The 17648-nt window shown below is 54.6% G+C and overlaps 1 protein-coding gene across 4 annotated transcripts in view; it reads right to left on the bottom strand.

Annotated features, from left to right (window-relative positions):
• The window catches only part of DLG1 (discs large MAGUK scaffold protein 1), a 123990-nt gene that overhangs the window by 48923 nt on the left and 57419 nt on the right, over positions 1-17648 (bottom strand). For 3 of the 4 annotated variants that reach the window (XM_060242878.1, XM_060242877.1, XM_060242879.1), the window contains exon 5: positions 81-134. In XM_060242878.1, coding sequence (XP_060098861.1) covers positions 81-134 — 54 coding nt within the window. Of the gene's footprint in view, positions 1-80; positions 135-12135; positions 12265-17648 lie in introns of all 4 variants that reach the window. The other variant, XM_060242880.1, reaches the window with a different exon arrangement.

The following is a 17648-nucleotide window of genomic DNA, read 5'->3' as shown; positions in this document are numbered from 1 at the left end:
GGGGACACCTTAGCTGACACAAGGGCTTCTTGGGGGATACGGCTGTGTCTGATAAAAATCCTTTCCAGCTGAAGACTTACGTAGGTTGGGGTCTCCGGGGCCTCTGTGTTGACCACCAGCGGGGGGGGATTTGCCTTGAAATTAAAGCAAAGACCCATGTAAAGATGAGCATCCAGAGAAAAGTCACAATTCCCCATCAATGACTGCTAACCGCCACCACTTCTAGGTGAGAGTTGCTCAGAACATCTTGCAGGCCCAGCATCCCAGGTCGATGTACTTGGGAAGAAACAAGCCACGCCCAGCTTCACGCTTCCGTTCCCCTCCCGACTGTTCACAGCTGCTGCCCCTTCCAAAGCTGGAGAGGTCAGAGAGCGACAGGCGTCCTTGCGGATTGCAAGCCACACACCTTCCCCAGCCCCTGCAGCCGTTTTGCTCTCCCATGAGGTTAACAGTGCTTGAGCAAGCCCTGGGCATCCTCCTCTCTGACAAGCCCGCAGAAAGAAAGATGGCTTTCGCTTGCAAAGTGAAGATGCAGGTAGACCATGTGGTTCAACTGAAAAGCCAGTCCACACATCTCTGATAGTCAGGGCCAGAGGTGTCCGCATGTTGGTCTTGCTTGTGAGAGTGGCGGCAGACAAGGATCAGGCGTCCTGAATGCACAGGGCTCCACTGCAGGCCCTTCTGTCCCCAGGATGGCACCGCCTGGGTTCCCTGCAGCCTGTCCCTGGGGAAAGGCAGGCCTGCCCAGTGGGGGTTGGGGGTGCAGACCTGCCCCTTGGCTGCCTGCTATAACACAATGGCCCCTCAAGGACACACGAGGGCCAGGCATGAGGGGGGGGGGGGGCAGCTTGTATAAAGTGGGGCTGAGTCTTCCAAATTCAAGGCGGCTCAGGACAGACCCAGAGAGGCCTCAAAGGCACCCCCCTTCCACTGAAGCAGCTCTGACTCCCCCCCCCCCCCCTGTCAACAGAAGGAAACAAAAGAGTGCACACATTGGGGGGTGGGGATTTGCTGTTGATCCTGGTCTCGGAGGGAAAACGCCACTCATCCATGTCCCTCAAATGAGAGGAAAATAATATTTTTAGTTACAGGGTCCACCTTCTGGCCTTGCAGAGTGTTCCAGGAAGCCCCAACAGCCCTCCCAGCAGCAGAGTCCTGCCAGCCCTGCCAGTCAGAGCTCAGCAGCTAAGCAGGGCGAGCACCTGGGCAGGAGACCAGCCAGGAAGGAAGCCCTGGCAATGGCAAACGGCCTCTGCTCAGCTCCCATATGGGGGGAGGGGGGAGGACAGCACTTTCTGCCACCAAGACACTCATCCAGCAACATCTAAACACCTAGGGGAACACAATGCAAGAAGAAGGCTACACATGACTACACATTCAGATGCCACCGCCTCCTCTCCACAATCAGTGCCTAGCAGGACATTTCAACACCAGGCAGTGGCAGACTGGGAAGGAAGAAGCAGAAGGAAGGAAGGAAATGGGATGCCGAGGGCTTGGAAGCTCTCCATGGGCACAGCCCCTGTGGAGAAACGCCATCTGAGAGTGTTGGTGCTTCATCCAAAAAGGCAGGGATCAGTAAATCCATTCAGCCGGCTTTGTAGCCTTCCCCTCACTCCCCCCCTCCCTTCCAGAGCCAAACCAACAACGCTAGGGGGAAAGTCTCCTAGAGAGGCAGGAAGGGCTGTTGTTCTTGCCATGTGTTAGGCAGGAAGAGAGGCCAGATTTGAGCCAGCGCTCGAGCAAGCATGTGGTGAGCAATGGAGGCTCCTGCCTGGGGGCCCCCAGGCAGGCAGACAAAGTAAGTCATTTTCTTAGGCAGATCAAGTATAGACCAGGGACAATACGATGCGTTTAAAAACCACCTTTATTTTGTTATGCTGTTTGCTGTGCTTTGCTGTGCGGTGCTAACTTTTTAAAGGCAACTGTTTTTGTTTTGCTTTTCTTCCCCTATATTTTTCTCTTTTAAATAAATGTTTTTTCTGTTTAAAATGCTGGCAGTCAAACTCTGTACCACCTAGATCCCCAGACCGCTTTAGACCACGCTGTGTTAAGAAGGGGGCCCCGGGGAAGGGGGAAGGCATGCAGTTGGATAAGGTGCCAATCCTCCAGGGGTGCCCCAAAGAAGTGCTGAGGTCTCTGTGAAACCCAAGTGCAGGGTGGCAGAGGACCTGGAGGCCTAGCCTCACAGCTGGAAAGGGGGATTGGGAGTCCTGTTCCTCTCAATCTGAACCCCGGGACTGAGCAGGTGGTGGCAGCGAGCCCAAGGGGCAGGAGGAGAAATAGCTCCCTCCAGGAGTTGGCGACTCAATAGGGAGCTGACGGGACCGGGTCTGAAGGCAGAATCGGGCCGGTTCCGCCACAGCCCCTCACCAGAGGGTTCTCCTGGAAGCTGCACTGCAGGAGGATGAGACAGGAACGGCTTCCTGCTATCTTGACAAACTGACAGGGCCGTCAGTTTGCTGTGCAGGGCCTTGCCTGGACCACCTGCATCAGAGCTGGACCTGGCAGCCTTCATGGCTCTGCAGACTGTAAGCCACCCACTTGAAGGGGCATCCCTGGCCTATCTGGGGAGTGGGTGGGGGGGGGGGAGACTGGATGTTCCCTCTGGAGGAAGCCATGATCACACAAGTGGCTTTTGGGAAGCAACAGAAATTAAACACACGCACACACTCTCTCTCAGTTATTCCCAGCAGTTGCTGCTACAGACAGAAGGTGAGAACCGCAAGGAGGGACTACGGGGGAGGGGATGGGGGGGGACACCAGAACCCCCTTGCAAGGCTCGCCTCAAACACGAACATCCAGGCAAAAGGACAGTCACTTCGTTCCACAGCCGAGGGCAGACTGAAGAACCGTCATCCCAAACACTCATGACCCACCACTCTAAACAGCAGAATATTTATGCACATGCTCTCAGCTCAGATTCCTCAGACAGTTCAGTTTCCCGGTAATACAAGTGCAAAGCCTGAAAGATCCAAGACAGCTCCACAAAAGAAATCTGAGAAGCAGGTTCAAAACCACAGCAAAACCAAAGCAATTCAGCAAGGCAGCCATCTCTGCCAATGGCCTGTTATTTATATCCCACCTGTTTACGCAGCCCTCTGAACCAGCACAACACTGCAAATGCTCCAGCAACAACAAGCATCCAAGGAAGGGGCTAGAAGGGGCAGCTCCCCAGGGGAACACGGAGGCCTCAGGTTCAGCTGGACTCCCCCCCCCCCCCCCCGAGTTTCAGCCTGGAAATTCATACACCAGTTAAATAAACAATACCAATCTTTAAAATGCAGGATGCGCTAACGTGTCAAAAGCAGCACTGCAGCACAAGCAAATTGTTAGAGCACCCTTAAAGGCAACCAGCACACAAAGCAACCCCCCAGGGCAACAAAATGCAAAGCAGGCATGCCCAACGAGCCAAGGCTGCCCAAGAGTTTGACCCAGAGAGAACTCGTTTTCTGGGTTACTCCTCTGAGGAGGCCAGTCACAGCTGCTGGCAAAACGTCGGGTCTCACAATGCCAAGACCATGGGCACAGCGCCCGAAAGAGCTATAACAACTCCCTTGAAGAGCCATTGAACACATAACCAGCAGCAAAAGTTCCTGAGGGGAAATCGAAGGGCATCCATTTCCCCTCCTTGCTCTTCCGACTGCCTTCTCAGGCAGGTCACCTTTCAGGAAAGAACGGGGCCGCGTGCTGGGCTGAAGAGGGTCCAGATAAGAACACCCAGGATGGCGGCCGCTCCATGCTCTTCCTTCTCAAAGGGGGGGGGGGAGAGGAGGAGAGGAGAGCAGCCCACTCTAGCCCCCCCCCCTTTACTGCAGACTGCCCACCTTCAGGACCCCCCTGGGAAGTTCCCCGTCTGCAGCAAGATGCCACAGGGCTGGAAGGACTACAAGGCCCGCTGAGCACCACATCCGGGGTCAGCCAAGGAATCACACAGATGAAACTTCGATACCATCCAGAGGAAATAACGCCCAGTGGTGCAGTCCAAGCTGCAAAGATCACAGCCCCCCGCCCCCACTGGGCACCACAGCAAGGGGAGAGTGCAGCAGCTGGCTGGGGCCCTCATGGCTCAAGAAGGGGCTCGGGTTGGTTCTCGTGCTCCCTTCATGCACCACTGAGAAAGAACAGCAGGCCTCAAGAGAAGGGCCAGCAGCCACCTGACTCAGGAAACCATCCCTCTTCCTCTCCACTGCAGTTCTGGCCACGGACTCTCCAAACCTCCCAGCAGATGGAGCTGGGCTCAGCCCATGAGGGAGGAGGGAGGGCACTGCTGAACCCTTGCCCCGGCTCCTGCTGCAAAGAAGAGCAAGCTGGCTGCAGGAGCTGAAGGCTTCGTGCGGACAGCCCCATTGTTGTCACGGAAACTACCGAGTGCTGGACAAAATCTGACCACTTGGCCGCAGTATGCTGCTCCCGAGGACTGAAAGATGTGGGGAAATGCTGGGCACTGGTAGAGCGGTCAACTGGGTCACGTATTCGATAAAAGATTGGGGGGGGGGGAAGGGAGGAGAGAGAGAGACTCCCCCCCACCAAAGTTATTTCCTCTGCTAGTTTGGGATAGGGGTGAAGTGTACAGACTCTTATCTGGGAGACCCGGGTTTGATTCCCCACTCCTTTACTTGCACCTGCTAGCATGGAATTGGGTCAGCCAGAGCTCTAGCAGTTTGGGGTAGTGGTGAAGTGTACAGAGTCTTATCTGGGAGAACCGGGTTCGATTCCACACTCCTCCACTTGCACCTGCTGGAACGGCCTTGGGTCAGCCAGAGCTCTCTTATCTGGGAGAACCGGGTTTGATTCCCCACTCCTCCACTTGCACCTGCTGGAATAGCCTTGGGTCAGCCAGAGCTCTCTTATCTGGGAGAACCAGGTTTGATTCCCCACTCTTCCACTTGCACCTGCTGGAATAGCCTTGGGTCAGCCAGAGCTCTCTTATCTGGGAGAACCGGGTTTGATTCCCCACTCCTTTACTTGCACCTGCTAGCATGGACTTGGGTCAGCCAGAGCTCTAGCAGTTTGGGGTAGTGGTGAAGTGTGCGGACTCTTATCTGGGAGAACCGGGTTCGATTCCCCCCTCATCCACTTGCACCTGCTGGAATGGCCTTGGGTCAGCCAGAGCTCTAGCAGTTTGGTGTAGTGGTGAAGTGTCTGGGAGAACGGGGTTTGATTCCCTCCCTCCTTCACATGCACCTGCTGATGTGACCTTGAGTCAGCCACAAGTTCTCTCAGAGCTCTCACAGCCCCACCTACCTCACAGGGTGCCTGCTGTGGGGAGGAGGGGAAGGAGATTGTAAGCCCCTCTGAGTGAAGGGCGGAATATAAATCCATTTATCATCATTTCCTTCTCCTCCTCCTCCAAGAGACCACGGTCTCCCAGCACATCCAGGAAGGCATCTCTGAGTAGATGATCACAAGTGGCAGCAGGATCAGCCTGACTGAGGGGCCAAAGGTCCAGGAGCCTCTGTGCTCTTGTGCCTGGCGGGGGCCTGCTGGACAGGAGAACGGCGGGGGGGGGAGAGATTACCCCCCCTCAGTTATGTCCCCTGCCTGCCCTCTACTGGGGAGCTTTTAACAGAAGACAACAAGCGAAGCAACGAGACCCTGCTGAGTGCCTGCTCCTTCACCCACCGCCGAGACCATTTCCTCGACCTCATGGGTAGAGATGACAAAAGCCCCAACGGATGCTCTTCAAATGGTCCTGAATTGGAGGGGGGGGGGGAGTTGAATAGCTTGAGGAGGTCACAGCAGGATCTGCAGGCAACTAGGGCCTCTCCTCTTGGAGATGAAGAAGGGATGATGGTGGTGAGTTCCCCACGAACTTCTCCTAGAAGAGGGCTCAAGAGAACACAAAGATGACAGAATGAATGAATGCATCTGTTTGCCATCCGCAGACCGGAATGGTCACGAAGGGCTTTACTGGGGGAGGCGGGGTTCTTCTGCCCGCTCAGCTCCAGTCCTGGCTGCTCTTCTTGCACTGGGATTTTCAGCAGTTGTTTTTTTAAGCTTTGCAAAGCCAGTTCGAGTCCTGCTCTGCAAGAAGCAAGCAGGATAAAAATATTTTAAGAAAAAAACCCACAATCAAGAAAAAAATCAGTACTGAAGGGAAAGCAGTAGAGTCCAGCAGCACCTTTAAGATGAGCAAATTTTATTGTAGCATAAGCTGTCAAGAAACACAGCTCTCTTCATCAGCTACAACTGAAATTGCAGCAACAGACTAACCGGGCTAACTCCTCTGGCGCTATCATCACTATGATACGAGCTGAAGCCTCCGTGGGGGAAGGCAGGCCCAGAGCAAAGCCCGTCTGCTGCTCCCATCGCATCGAGCAGACCCAATCGTTCTCCTTTCCCTGATTGGCCCCTTCAGCAACATTGCCCTTGAGAGGGGCCAGCCCCATCTGTAGCAGGGGAAGAAACTCTCATACCGAGAGCAGCTGCTCCCCCAAACAAGAGGGCTCCTACATGGTCCATGCTGCCAGACCTTTCTTGACTCCCACCCTCAGCGGTTTCTTGGCACAGCTGATAATTTTAACTTTCAAAACACTGTAATATAGATAAAGAAGAAACTTCACAGAGAAACTCCAACAGGAAATTGCTGAAAGAAGAACGTAAGAACCACCCCGCCCCCTTCTGAAGCACAGCAATGATCCAGCATCCTGCTTCATGAGGTGCGGCCAAGAGGACGAAGAGCAGCAGATTGCATTTATACCCCAAAGGAGTCTCCTTCCCCTCCCCCTCCCCCCAACAGACACCCTGCGAGGTGGGTGGGGCTGAGAGAGCTCTCATGGAAGCTGACCTTTCAAGGACAACTCCTACAAGAGCTCTGGCTGACCCAAGGCCATGCTAGCAGGTGCAAGTGGAGGAGTGGGGAATCAAACCCGGTTCTCCCAGATAAGAGAGCTCTGGCTGACCCAAGGCCATTCCAGCACCTGCAAGTGGAGGAGTGGGGAATCAAACCTGGTTCTCCCAGATAAGAGAGCTCTGGCTGACCCAAGGCCATTCCAGCACCTGCAAGTGGAGGAGTGGGGAATCAAACCTGGTTCTCCCAGATAAGAGAGCTCTGGCTGACCCAAGGCCATTCCAGCACCTGCAAGTGGAGGAGTGGGGAATCAAACCTGGTTCTCCCAGATAAGAGAGCTCTGGCTGACCCAAGGCCATTCCAGCACCTGCAAGTGGAGGAGTGGGGAATCAAACCCGGTTCTCCCAGATAAGAGAGCTCTGGCTGACCCAAGGCCATTCCAGCACCTGCAAGTGGAGGAGTGGGGAATCAAACCTGGTTCTCCCAGATAAGAGAGCTCTGGCTGACCCAAGGCCATTCCAGCAGGTGCAAGTGGAGGAGTGGGGAATCAAACCCTGTTCTCCCAGATAAGAGAGCTCTGGCTGACTCAAGACCATTCCAGCAGCTGCAAGTGGAGGAGTGGGGAATCAAACCTGGTTCTCCCAGATAAGAGAGCTCTGGCTGACCCCAGGCCATTCCAGCAGCTGCAAGTGGAGGAGTGGGGAATCAAACCCGGTTCTCCCAGATAAGAGAGCCATGGCTGACCCAAGGCCATTCCAGCAGCTGCAAGTGGAGGAGTGGGGAATCAAACCCGGTTCTCCCAGATAAGAGAGCCATGGCTGACCCAAGGCCATGCCAGCAAGTGCAAGTGGAGGAGTGGGGAATCCAACCCGGTTCTCCCAGATAAGAGAGCTCTGGCTGACCCAAGGTCATGCCAGCAGGTGCAAGTGAAGGAGTGGGGAATCAAACCCGGTTCTCCCAGATAAGAGAGCCATGGCTGACCCAAGGCCATGCCAGCAGGTGCAAGTGGAGGAGTGGGGAATCCAACCCGGTTCTCCCAGATAAGAGAGCTCTGGCTGACCCAGGGCCATTCCAGCAGGTGCAAGTGGAGGAGTGGGGAATCAAACCCAGTTCTCCCAGATAAGAGAGCCATGGCTGACCCAAGGCCATTCCAGCAGGTGCAAGTGGAGGAGTGGGGAATCCAACCCGGTTCTCCCATATAAGAGAGCTCTGGCTGACCCCAGGCCATTCCAGCAGGTGCAAGTGAAAGAGTGGGGAATCAAACCCGGTTCTCCCAGATAAGAGAGCTATGGCTGACCCCAGGCCATTCCAGCAGGTGCAAGTGGAGGAGTGGGGAATCAAACCTGGTTCTCCCATATAAGAGAGCTCTGGCTGACCCCAGGCCATTCCAGCAGGTGCAAGTGAAGGAGTGGGGAATCAAACCCGGTTCTCCCAGATAAGAGAGCTCTGGCTGACCCCAGGCAAATCCAGCAGCTGCAAGTGGAGGTGTGGGGAATCAAACCCGGTTCTCCCAGATAAGAGAGCTCTGGCTGACCCCAGGCCATTCCAGCAGGTGCAAGTGAAGGAGTGGGGAATCAAACCCGGTTCTCCCAGATAAGAGAGCTCTGGCTGACCCAAGGCCATTCCAGCAGGTGCAAGTGGAGGAGTGGGGAATCCAACCCGGTTCTCCCAGATAAGATTGCTCTGCCTGACCCCAGGCCATTCCAGCAGGTGCAAGTGAAGGAGTGGGGAATCAAACCCGGTTCTCCCAGATAAGAGAGCTCTGGCTGACCCCAGGCCATTCCAGCAGCTGCAAGTGGAGGAGTGGGGAATCAAACCCGGTTCTCCCAGATAAGAGAGCTCCGGCTGACCCCAGGCCATTCCAGCAGGTGCAAGTGAAGGAGTGGGGAATCAAACCCGGTTCTCCCAGATAAGAGAGCTCTGGCTGACCCCAGGCCATTCCAGCAGCTGCAAGTGGAGGAGGGGGGAATCAAACCCGGTTCTCCCAGATAAGAGAGATGTGGCTGACCCAAGTCCATTCCAGCAGGTGCATGTGGAAGAGTGGGGAATCAAACCCGGTTCTCCCAGATAAGAGAGCTCTGGCTGACCCCAAGGCCACGCCAGCAGGTGCAAGTGGAGGAGTGGGGAATCCAACCCGGTTCTCCCAGATAAGAGAGCTCTGGCTGACCCCAAGGCCATTCCAGCAGCTGCAAGTGGAGGAGTGGGGAATCCAACCCGGTTTTCCCAGATAAGAGAGCTCTGGCTGACCCAAGGCCATTCCAGCAGGTGCAAGTGGAGGAGTGGGGAATCAAACCCGGTTCTCCGAGATAAGAGAGCTCTGGCGAACCCAAGGCCATGCCAGCAGGTGCAAGTGGAGGAGTGGGGAATCCAACCCGGTTCTCCCAGATAAGAGAGCTCTGGCTGACCCCAAGGCCATTCCAGCAGCTGCAAGTGGAGGAGTGGGGAATCCAACCCGGTTTTCCCAGATAAGAGAGCTCTGGCTGACCCCAAGGCCATTCCAGCAGGTGCAAGTGGAGGAGTGGGGAATCCAACCCGGTTCTCCCAGATAAGAGAGCTCTGGCTGACCCCAAGGCCATGCCAGCAGGTGCAAGTGGAGGAGTGGGGAATCCAACCCGGTTTTCCCAGATAAGAGAGCTCTGGCGGACCCAAGGCCATTCCAGCAGGTGCAAGTGGAGGAGTGGGGAATCCAACCCTGTTCTCCCAGATAAGAGAGCTCTGGCTGACCCAAGGCCATTCCAGCAGGTGCAAGTGGAGGAGTGGGGAATCAAACCCGGTTCTCCGAGATAAGAGAGCTCTGGCTAACCCAAGGCCATTCCAGCAGGTGCAAGTGGAGGAGTGGGGAATCCAACCTGGTTCTCCCAGATAAGAGAGCTCTGGCTGACCCAAGGCCATTCCAGCAGCTGCAAGTGGAGGAGTGGGGAATCAAACCCGGTTCTCCCAGATAAGAGAGCTCTGGCTGACCCCAAGGCCATGCCAGCAGGTGCAAGTGGAGGAGTGGGGAATCCAACCCGGTTCTCCCAGATAAGAGAGCTCTGGCTGACCCCAAGGCCATTCCAGCAGCTGCAAGTGGAGGAGTGGGGAATCCAACCCGGTTTTCCCAGATAAGAGAGCTCTGGCTGACCCCAAGGCCATGCCAGCAGGTGCAAGTGGAGGAGTGGGGAATCCAACCCGGTTTTCCCAGATAAGAGAGCTCTGGCTGACCCAAGGCCTTTCCAGCAGGTGCAAGTGGAGGAGTGGGGAATCAAACCCGGTTCTCCAAGATAAGAGAGCTCTGGCTAACCCAAGGACATTCCATCAGGTGCAAGTGGAGGAGTGGGGAATCCAACCCGGTTCTCCCAGATAAGAGAGCTCTGGCTGACCCAAGGCCATTCCAGCAGCTGCAAGTGGAGGAGTGGGGAATCCAACCCGGTTCTCACAGATAAGAGAGCTCTGGTTGACCCCAAGGCCATGCCAGCAGGTGCAAGTGGAGGAGTGGGGAATCCAACCCGGTTCTCCCAGATAAGAGAGCTCTGGCTGACCCCAAGGCCATTCCAGCAGCTGCAAGTGGAGGAGTGGGGAATCCAACCCGGTTTTCCCAGATAAGAGAGCTCTGGCTGACCCCAAGGCCATGCCAGCAGGTGCAAGTGGAGGAGTGGGGAATCCAACCCGGTTTTCCCAGATAAGAGAGCTCTGGCTGACCCAAGTCCATTCCAGCAGGTGCAAGTGGAGGAGTGGGGAATCAAACCCGGTTCTCCGAGATAAGAGAGCTCTGGCTAACCCAAGGCCATTCCAGCAGGTGCAAGTGGAGGAGTGGGGAATCCAACCCGGTTCTCCCAGATAAGAGAGCTCTGGCTGACCCAAGGCCATTCCAGCAGCTGCAAGTGGAGGAGTGGGGAATCAAACCCGGTTCTCCCAGATAAGAGAGCTCTGGCTGACCCCAAGGCCATGCCAGCAGGTGCAAGTGGAGGAGTGGGGAATCCAACCCGGTTCTCCCAGATAAGAGAGCTCTGGCTGACCCCAAGGCCATTCCAGCAGCTGCAAGTGGAGGAGTGGGGAATCCAACCCGGTTTTTCCAGATAAGAGAGCTCTGGCTGACCCCTAGGCCATGCCAGCAGGTGCAAGTGGAGGAGTGGGGAATCCAACCCGGTTTTCCCAGATAAGAGAGCTCTGGCTGACCCAAGGCCATTCCAGCAGGTTCAAGTGGAGGAGTGGGGAATCCAACCCTGTTCTCCCAGATAAGAGAGCTCTGGCTGACCCAAGGCCATTCCAGCAGGTGCAAGTGGAGGAGTGGGGAATCAAACCCGGTTCTCCGAGATAAGAGAGCTCTGGCTAACCCAAGGCCATTCCAGCAGCTGCAAGTGGAGGAGTGGGGAATCCAACCCGGTTCTCCCAGATAAGAGAGCTCTGGCTGACCCAAGGCCATTCCAGCAGCTGCAAGTGGAGGAGTGGGGAATCCAACCCGGTTCTCCCAGATAAGAGAGCTCTGGCTGACCCAAGGCCATTCCAGCAGCTGCAAGTGGAGGAGTGGGGAATCAAACCCGGTTCTCCCAGATAAGAAGAGTCCGCACACTTCACCACTACACCAAACTGGCTCTCAAAACCAAAAGCTTCCCCTCCACCTTGCCAGTCTCCTAGCACTGGCTAACACTGGCAATCAAAGGTAAACTGTCTCTGGATGTCGAGGTTCAGCAGGCCAGGAACTCATCCACTCCGATAGTTTTCTGAGTCTTGGTGGCTGTTAAATCTCTTTATATGTTGGTGTCAACACCAAGTGCATTTGTGAATGATCACGACACTTCTCTATACTCTCCAGTTCTGCACAAAACAGTCACAGTCCAGTGGTGCCAACTGTGATGACCTGGGCTCAGGCCTCTGCGGCACAGGACCTTCCTTTGGTTCTGCTCGGTTGGAAGTTCCTGGCCATGCCAGTGGGGCAGTGCCACAGACAGCCTCGCACTCTTCACGCCTGGTAGCCCCGTCTGCTCCAGAGCTCCGCCTCTTCTTAGAAACTCCTGTGCGCAGAGAATGAGCCTCTTTCCAGCTGCTGAGTTCCACTCACATTTTAAGCTAACCCCTATGAAACAGAATGTCACAAACACATGCCACCTCTCTGGAACAGTCATCCTGGGACATATGGAAGGCTTTAATTCCGTAAAGGTGAACACAAACAAACGAGAAGCCTTCTATAGGGGAGGAACTGCCTGATAAAAGCGGCAACACCCTCCTTCTCGGCAGCCCCATGCAAACCATGCTCAGCCCAGCACCCAAGCTGCATGCTGCGACGGAAACACTCACATCAGCAGGAAGGACAGCAAGAAGCATAAACATGGCGGGGGGCGGGGGGGGGGGGAGAAGGGAATAAAAACCTGTGATGTGGTGGATGGGATGGACGTGGCCTCGGCAGGGACTGGCAGTACAGAGACAATGGGAGGAGGAGGAGGAGGAGGAGGAGAGAGAGGCACCGCTGCTGCTGCTGCTCCTGCTGCTTCCGTTGTCTAAAATCATCAATGAAGAAAGGTCAAAAGAGCAGTGCAACACAGATAAGCCCTCAACTAAAACACCCTCAGAGATGGGCAAACAACTCCTGGGGAGATGCTGCCCGAGACCTCCAAGGGCATCTGAACAATGCAGGAAACTCACCAGTACCTCCCCTCACAAACACTCCCCCCACCCCCCAGCAACCCCTGTTCCAAGCCCAGAATGTGGGGGGAGGGAGGGAGGGAGGAGAAACCTCTCCAGAATTCCTGGCCAAACTGGCCAGGACCAAAAATGGCTGCCTGACCCCAAAGTGGTGAACAGCAACGTCCTGGGCATGTAAGAAGGGGCCATGAGAATGAGGCACTGATGCAACCCTTCCTGCCCATCAGCATCGCTGCCTCTGCATAAAATCTCCAAGGAAGGAGAGCCCACCACCTCTCAAGGAGGAAGGAAGCCTCTTCCACTCTGACGGTCAGGAAGCTCTTCCTAATATTTAGCTGACTTAATTTCAGCCCGTTGGTTCGAGTCTGAGCACCCCGCAGGAGAGGTGCCCCTCCCTCCCTGGCTTCACTGGGACTCAGCATCCCCGGCCAGGCAGCCTCCCCTGGTCTGCTGGAGGCAAGACTCCAGATCTGATCCAAAGGCCACTCCAGCTCACTCCAGCAAGCCGCCTGAGTCCAAGGCCACTCTTTCCAGGCCCGAAGCACCCCCAAGTGGCATTCTGAATAAGGGTTGGATCTTGGAGTCATGACTTTGCACGTGCCCCATGTGGCTTGTTTCCTTTTCAAGGGAAGGGAAATAAGAACATCCCACTAATAACAGAGCTTGTCTTCAGCCAGAGAAGGGAACATCAGCAAAGAACTCGCTGTGCCAAGGACCCTTCCCCAGCACAGCACCCCCCCCCCGCCCCTCTTCATTCATGAGTTACACAGAGAGAGATATTCCAGCAAAAGCATTCTCCTCTCCTGCAGAAATGTAGTTTGAGTGCCCAAACAATCTACAACCTGCAGCTAAGCCCTTCCATCAAAAAAACCCATCAATACTATTAAGAGATCTAACATGCTAGAAGGGTGAATGTGAGAATTTTTAAAAATGCCCCCCCACACACACACACGCACACAATTTTCACATCACCGAGAGCCCTCTTTTCTTCCCACTGGGGACACAAAGCAGCTTTCACCATTCTCCTTTCCTCTATTTTATGCCCACAACGACCCCGGGAGGTAGCTTTGACTGAGGAAGTGTGACCAGCTGAAGGTATTCCAGGAAGCTTCCATGGCAGAGCAGGACCCCCCCCCCCTCCCTGGACACTCTAACCCAGGGGATGTCAAAGATGTGGACCAGATCCGGCCCCCACAGGGCTTGCATGCAGCCTGGGAGCAACTGGCTATGGTCTGGTTCCTTCTCCCTCTCTTGCGCTTCCTTCTGCATCACAGCTTGCTTTGCCAGGCTCCCTCAATTGCACCGGAGCTACAGGGCAAAGCTCGTCTTTGACCTATTGGCTGAGATTCCTCCATTGGGTGGGGGGGAAAGAGTGAGAGCTTGCTTTGCCAGGTTCTCCCAATCACACAGCAGAGTTACTGAGCCAAGCCTCTCTTCTCCCCCTCCTCATTCCCTGGGGACAAAGTGGGGGGAGGAAAATTATCTAAATAAATTATCTAAAACAGCAAGAGCTTCCTTTGGGGGCGGAGGGAGAAAGAGAGACAGACAGAGATAAAGACTCATTTTGCCAGGGCTCTCCTGGCTGCAATTGGGTTCTCCTCCACTTTTTCACAGTATTCATGCCCTCATGATCCAGTCTTTCTCAGAAGGAAAACAATGTGAACTATTTAGATAAGGAATAACAACAAAGTGGATTAGGCTGAGTGTGTGTATCTAGAACAAATTCACCCAACACATTTCCTTTGTAGACTGCGGATCTTGAATTTAGATGTCCCAGACTGTAGGCTGATACTGACCACTATATACTGGTGTGTCTCAATTCTTGCACTGCCACATAAGAGCAGTAGTTAATTCTCTGGGGAAGACTACAATTTTGTAGACAAACACAAAGTCCTCAATCTGTGTCATGGTGACTTCCCATGTTCTTCAACAGCACATGAACAATTTATGTACAAAAGCAGGCAATGCCCTGCCATTTCACGTTTTCCTCTGGCTCTCAGGCTCAAAGCACCGACCTGCAAACAACCCTCTTGGTAGGTAGTCTGCCACCACTCCCCCTTTACAAGCACCTGGGTCTACTCTGAGGAAAGTCAGCAGCCCTGCCCAAAGGCCCACCCAGAAAACTGGTTAGACAGATTAAGATAGTCAGGGGTCATTTTGCAGATAAACAGGTGCTGGAGCTCAGCCAGGGATTGTTATGCAGCTGCACATGCAAGTGGAACTCTCAGAAAGGTGCAGGAGCTGTGCTCCCGTGAGCTCCCGCTGAATCTGAGGCCTGAAGATCGCTGAGGTCAAGAGCTCACACAGAGGCAGCACCAGCAACAAAGAAAGGCTTTTTACTGCTTAACAGAAAGCAGCCATAGATTTCAAAGGCAGTGCAATTTAAAATAAACACATTACATAGACACTATCTAGACATACTCAGGCAGGCAGCACGTTACCATGTGGACTAAAAAGGTGTTGGCATTCCAGCCAGCAGCACTTCAGCATCCTCTAGAGAAAGCCTGGCCAGGGGGAGCGGCAGGCCCTGCCCTCTCCTCCCCTCCCCTCCCCTCCACCCCACCCCTAGTCCTTGGGCGGGTGCAGAATTATAGCAATCCTGGCTTCCACCAAGGAGAGTCAGCTGCTGATTAGGATGACTCAGCAGATCTGCAGATCTTGACAGCTCTCCCTGCCTTCAGCTGTCCAAACCAATTAAGCTGGAGGGAGGCGTGTTTCCCCACTTCCACGCTGACCCAATTAGTGTACCCTTACAGGTGAAGGGAGTCTTGTTTCTACCACCCAGTTCTTCGAGGAGACCCTCCGCACCTGACAAAAGTGCCCACTGACAAGGCCATGGAGTCTGATTTAGGGTCAGGACTCAAGACAAGGTGGAGGCCGGAAGGCCTCTCTTATAACAGCCTTGTGAGAAAGGGCCCTCCCTCCAGAACAAGCTGTTCTTATGTGGCTCAGGGAATGCCTGAAGTGTGGGGACCCTTCCTGGCCTCCTGCATATCACCTTTGCTGAACTCTCAGCTTTCCATCTTTACAAGTCAGTCTCCTGTACCTTTCACTGCATGCATATATGGCTTTCCTTTTATACCTCTGCAAGAAAGGGCTCTAGAGACTTATTGTTTTGTTACACAATGAAAGCTGGGAATTCAGAGAACCTGATACACAGATAGTTATAATGTTACAATAATAGAGCAATATTCAATGGCCGATTAAAAAAACACCAAGCAAACAGCCCTGGTGGCCCAAAAAGGGCCAAGAAAGAAGAGCCCTGCTGGGTCAGACCAGTGAGGGTCCATCTAGTCCAGCCTCCTGCCTCACTCAGTGGCCAGCTAGTTCCTCTGGAGGGCCAACAACAGGGCACAGAGGCTGAGGCCTTCCCCTGAGAAGAACATCACAAGAGCCCTGCTGGGTCAGACCAGGGACGGTCCCTCCAGTCCAGCCTCCTGCCTCACATGGTGGCCAGCCAGTTCCTCTGGAGGGCCAACAACAGGGCAGAGAGGCTGAGGCCTTCCCCTGAGAAGAACATCAGAAGAGCCCTGCTGGATCAGACCAGGGAGTCCATCTAGTCCAGCCTCCTGACTCACACAGTGGCCAGCCAGTTCCTCTGGAGGGCCAACAACAGGGCAGAGAGGCTGAGGCCTTCCCCTGAGAAGAACATCAGAAGAGCCCTGCTGGATCAGACCAGGGAGTCCATCTAGTCCAGCCTCCTGACTCACACAGTGGCCAGCCAGTTCCTCTGGAGGGCCAACAACAGGGCAGAGAGGCTGAGGCCTTCCCCTGAGAAGAACATCAGAAGAGCCCTGCTGGATCAGACCAGGGAGTCCATCTAGTCCAGCCTCCTGACTCACACAGTGGCCAGTCAGTTCCTCTGGAGGGCCAACAACAGGGCAGAGGGGCTGAGGCCTTCATAAGAACAACAGAAGAGCCCTGCTGGATCAGACCAGGGAGGGTCCCTCTAGTCCAGCATCCTGTATCACACAGTGGTCATCCACTTCCTCTGGAGGGCCAACAACAGGGCAGAGAGGCCAAGGCCTTCCTCTGAGAACATCAGAAAAGCCCTGCTGGGTCAGACTAGTGAGGGTCCATCTAGTCCAGCGTCCTGTCTCACACAGTGGCCAACTAGTTCCTCTGGAGGGCCAACAACAAGGCAGAGAGGCTAAGGCCTTCCCCTGAAAAGAGCATCAGAAGAGCCCTGCTGGATCAGACCAGGGAGGGTCCATTTAGTCCAGCCTCCTGTCTCACACAGTGGCCAACCAGTTCATCTGGAGGGCCAACAACAGGTCAGAGAGGCTGAGGCCTTCATGAGAACATCAGAAGAGCCCTGCTGGGTCAGACCATTGAGGGTCCATCTATTCCAGCCTCCTGTCTCATACAGTGGCCAGCCAGTTCCTCTGGAGGGCCAACAACAGGGCAGAGAGGTCAAGGCCTTGAAGAACTCTGCTGGATCAGACCAGTGTAGGTTCATCCAGTCCAGCCTCCTGCCTCACTCAGTGGCCAACTAGTTCCTCTGGAGGGCCAACAACAGGTCAGAGAGGCTGAGGCCTTCATGAGAACATCAGAAGAGCCCTGCTGGATCAGACCAGTGAAGGTCCATCTAGTCCAGCATCCTGTCTCACTCAGGGGCCAACCAGTTCCTCTGGAGGGCCAGCAACAGGGCAGAGAGGCCGAAGCCTTCCCCTGAAAAGAGCATCAGAAGAGCCCTGCTGGATCAGACCAGGGAGGGTCCATTTAGTCCAGCCTCCTGTCTCACACAATGGCCAACCAGTTCCTCTGGAGGGTCAACAACAGGGCAGAGATGCTGAGGGATTCAAAGGATGTGGACCTCTGAATACGGTGGTGGTGGTGAAGGAGATAATTGGATTTATATCCTACCCTTCACTGAGTGGCTTGCAATCTCCTCTTCTTCTCCCCACAACAGCTACCTTGTGAGGCAGGTGGGGCTGAGAGAATTCTGAGAGAACTGCTCTTGAGATAACAGCTCTGAGACTAGAACTGTGACTGGCACAAGGTCACCCAGCTGACTGCATGTGAAGGGAAAGAACACCTGGTTCTCCCAGATGAAAGTCTGTGCTCTTAGCCACCACACCAAGCAGACATCCAATCCCCTTTTAAGGCTGTTTCTTCCTGTGGCCCTCACTATGTCCTCTGCAAGCAAATTCCACATTTTATTTTATTACATTTGTCTGCTGCCCACTCTTCTGGGCGCTAACATGATGGAACAATTCCGATGACCATTATAAAAGAA

Source organism: Heteronotia binoei, chromosome 6 (assembly GCF_032191835.1).
Source record: "Heteronotia binoei isolate CCM8104 ecotype False Entrance Well chromosome 6, APGP_CSIRO_Hbin_v1, whole genome shotgun sequence".
Lineage (NCBI taxonomy): Eukaryota > Metazoa > Chordata > Lepidosauria > Squamata > Gekkonidae > Heteronotia > Heteronotia binoei.
This window is presented reverse-complemented; position numbering and strand designations above follow the sequence as displayed.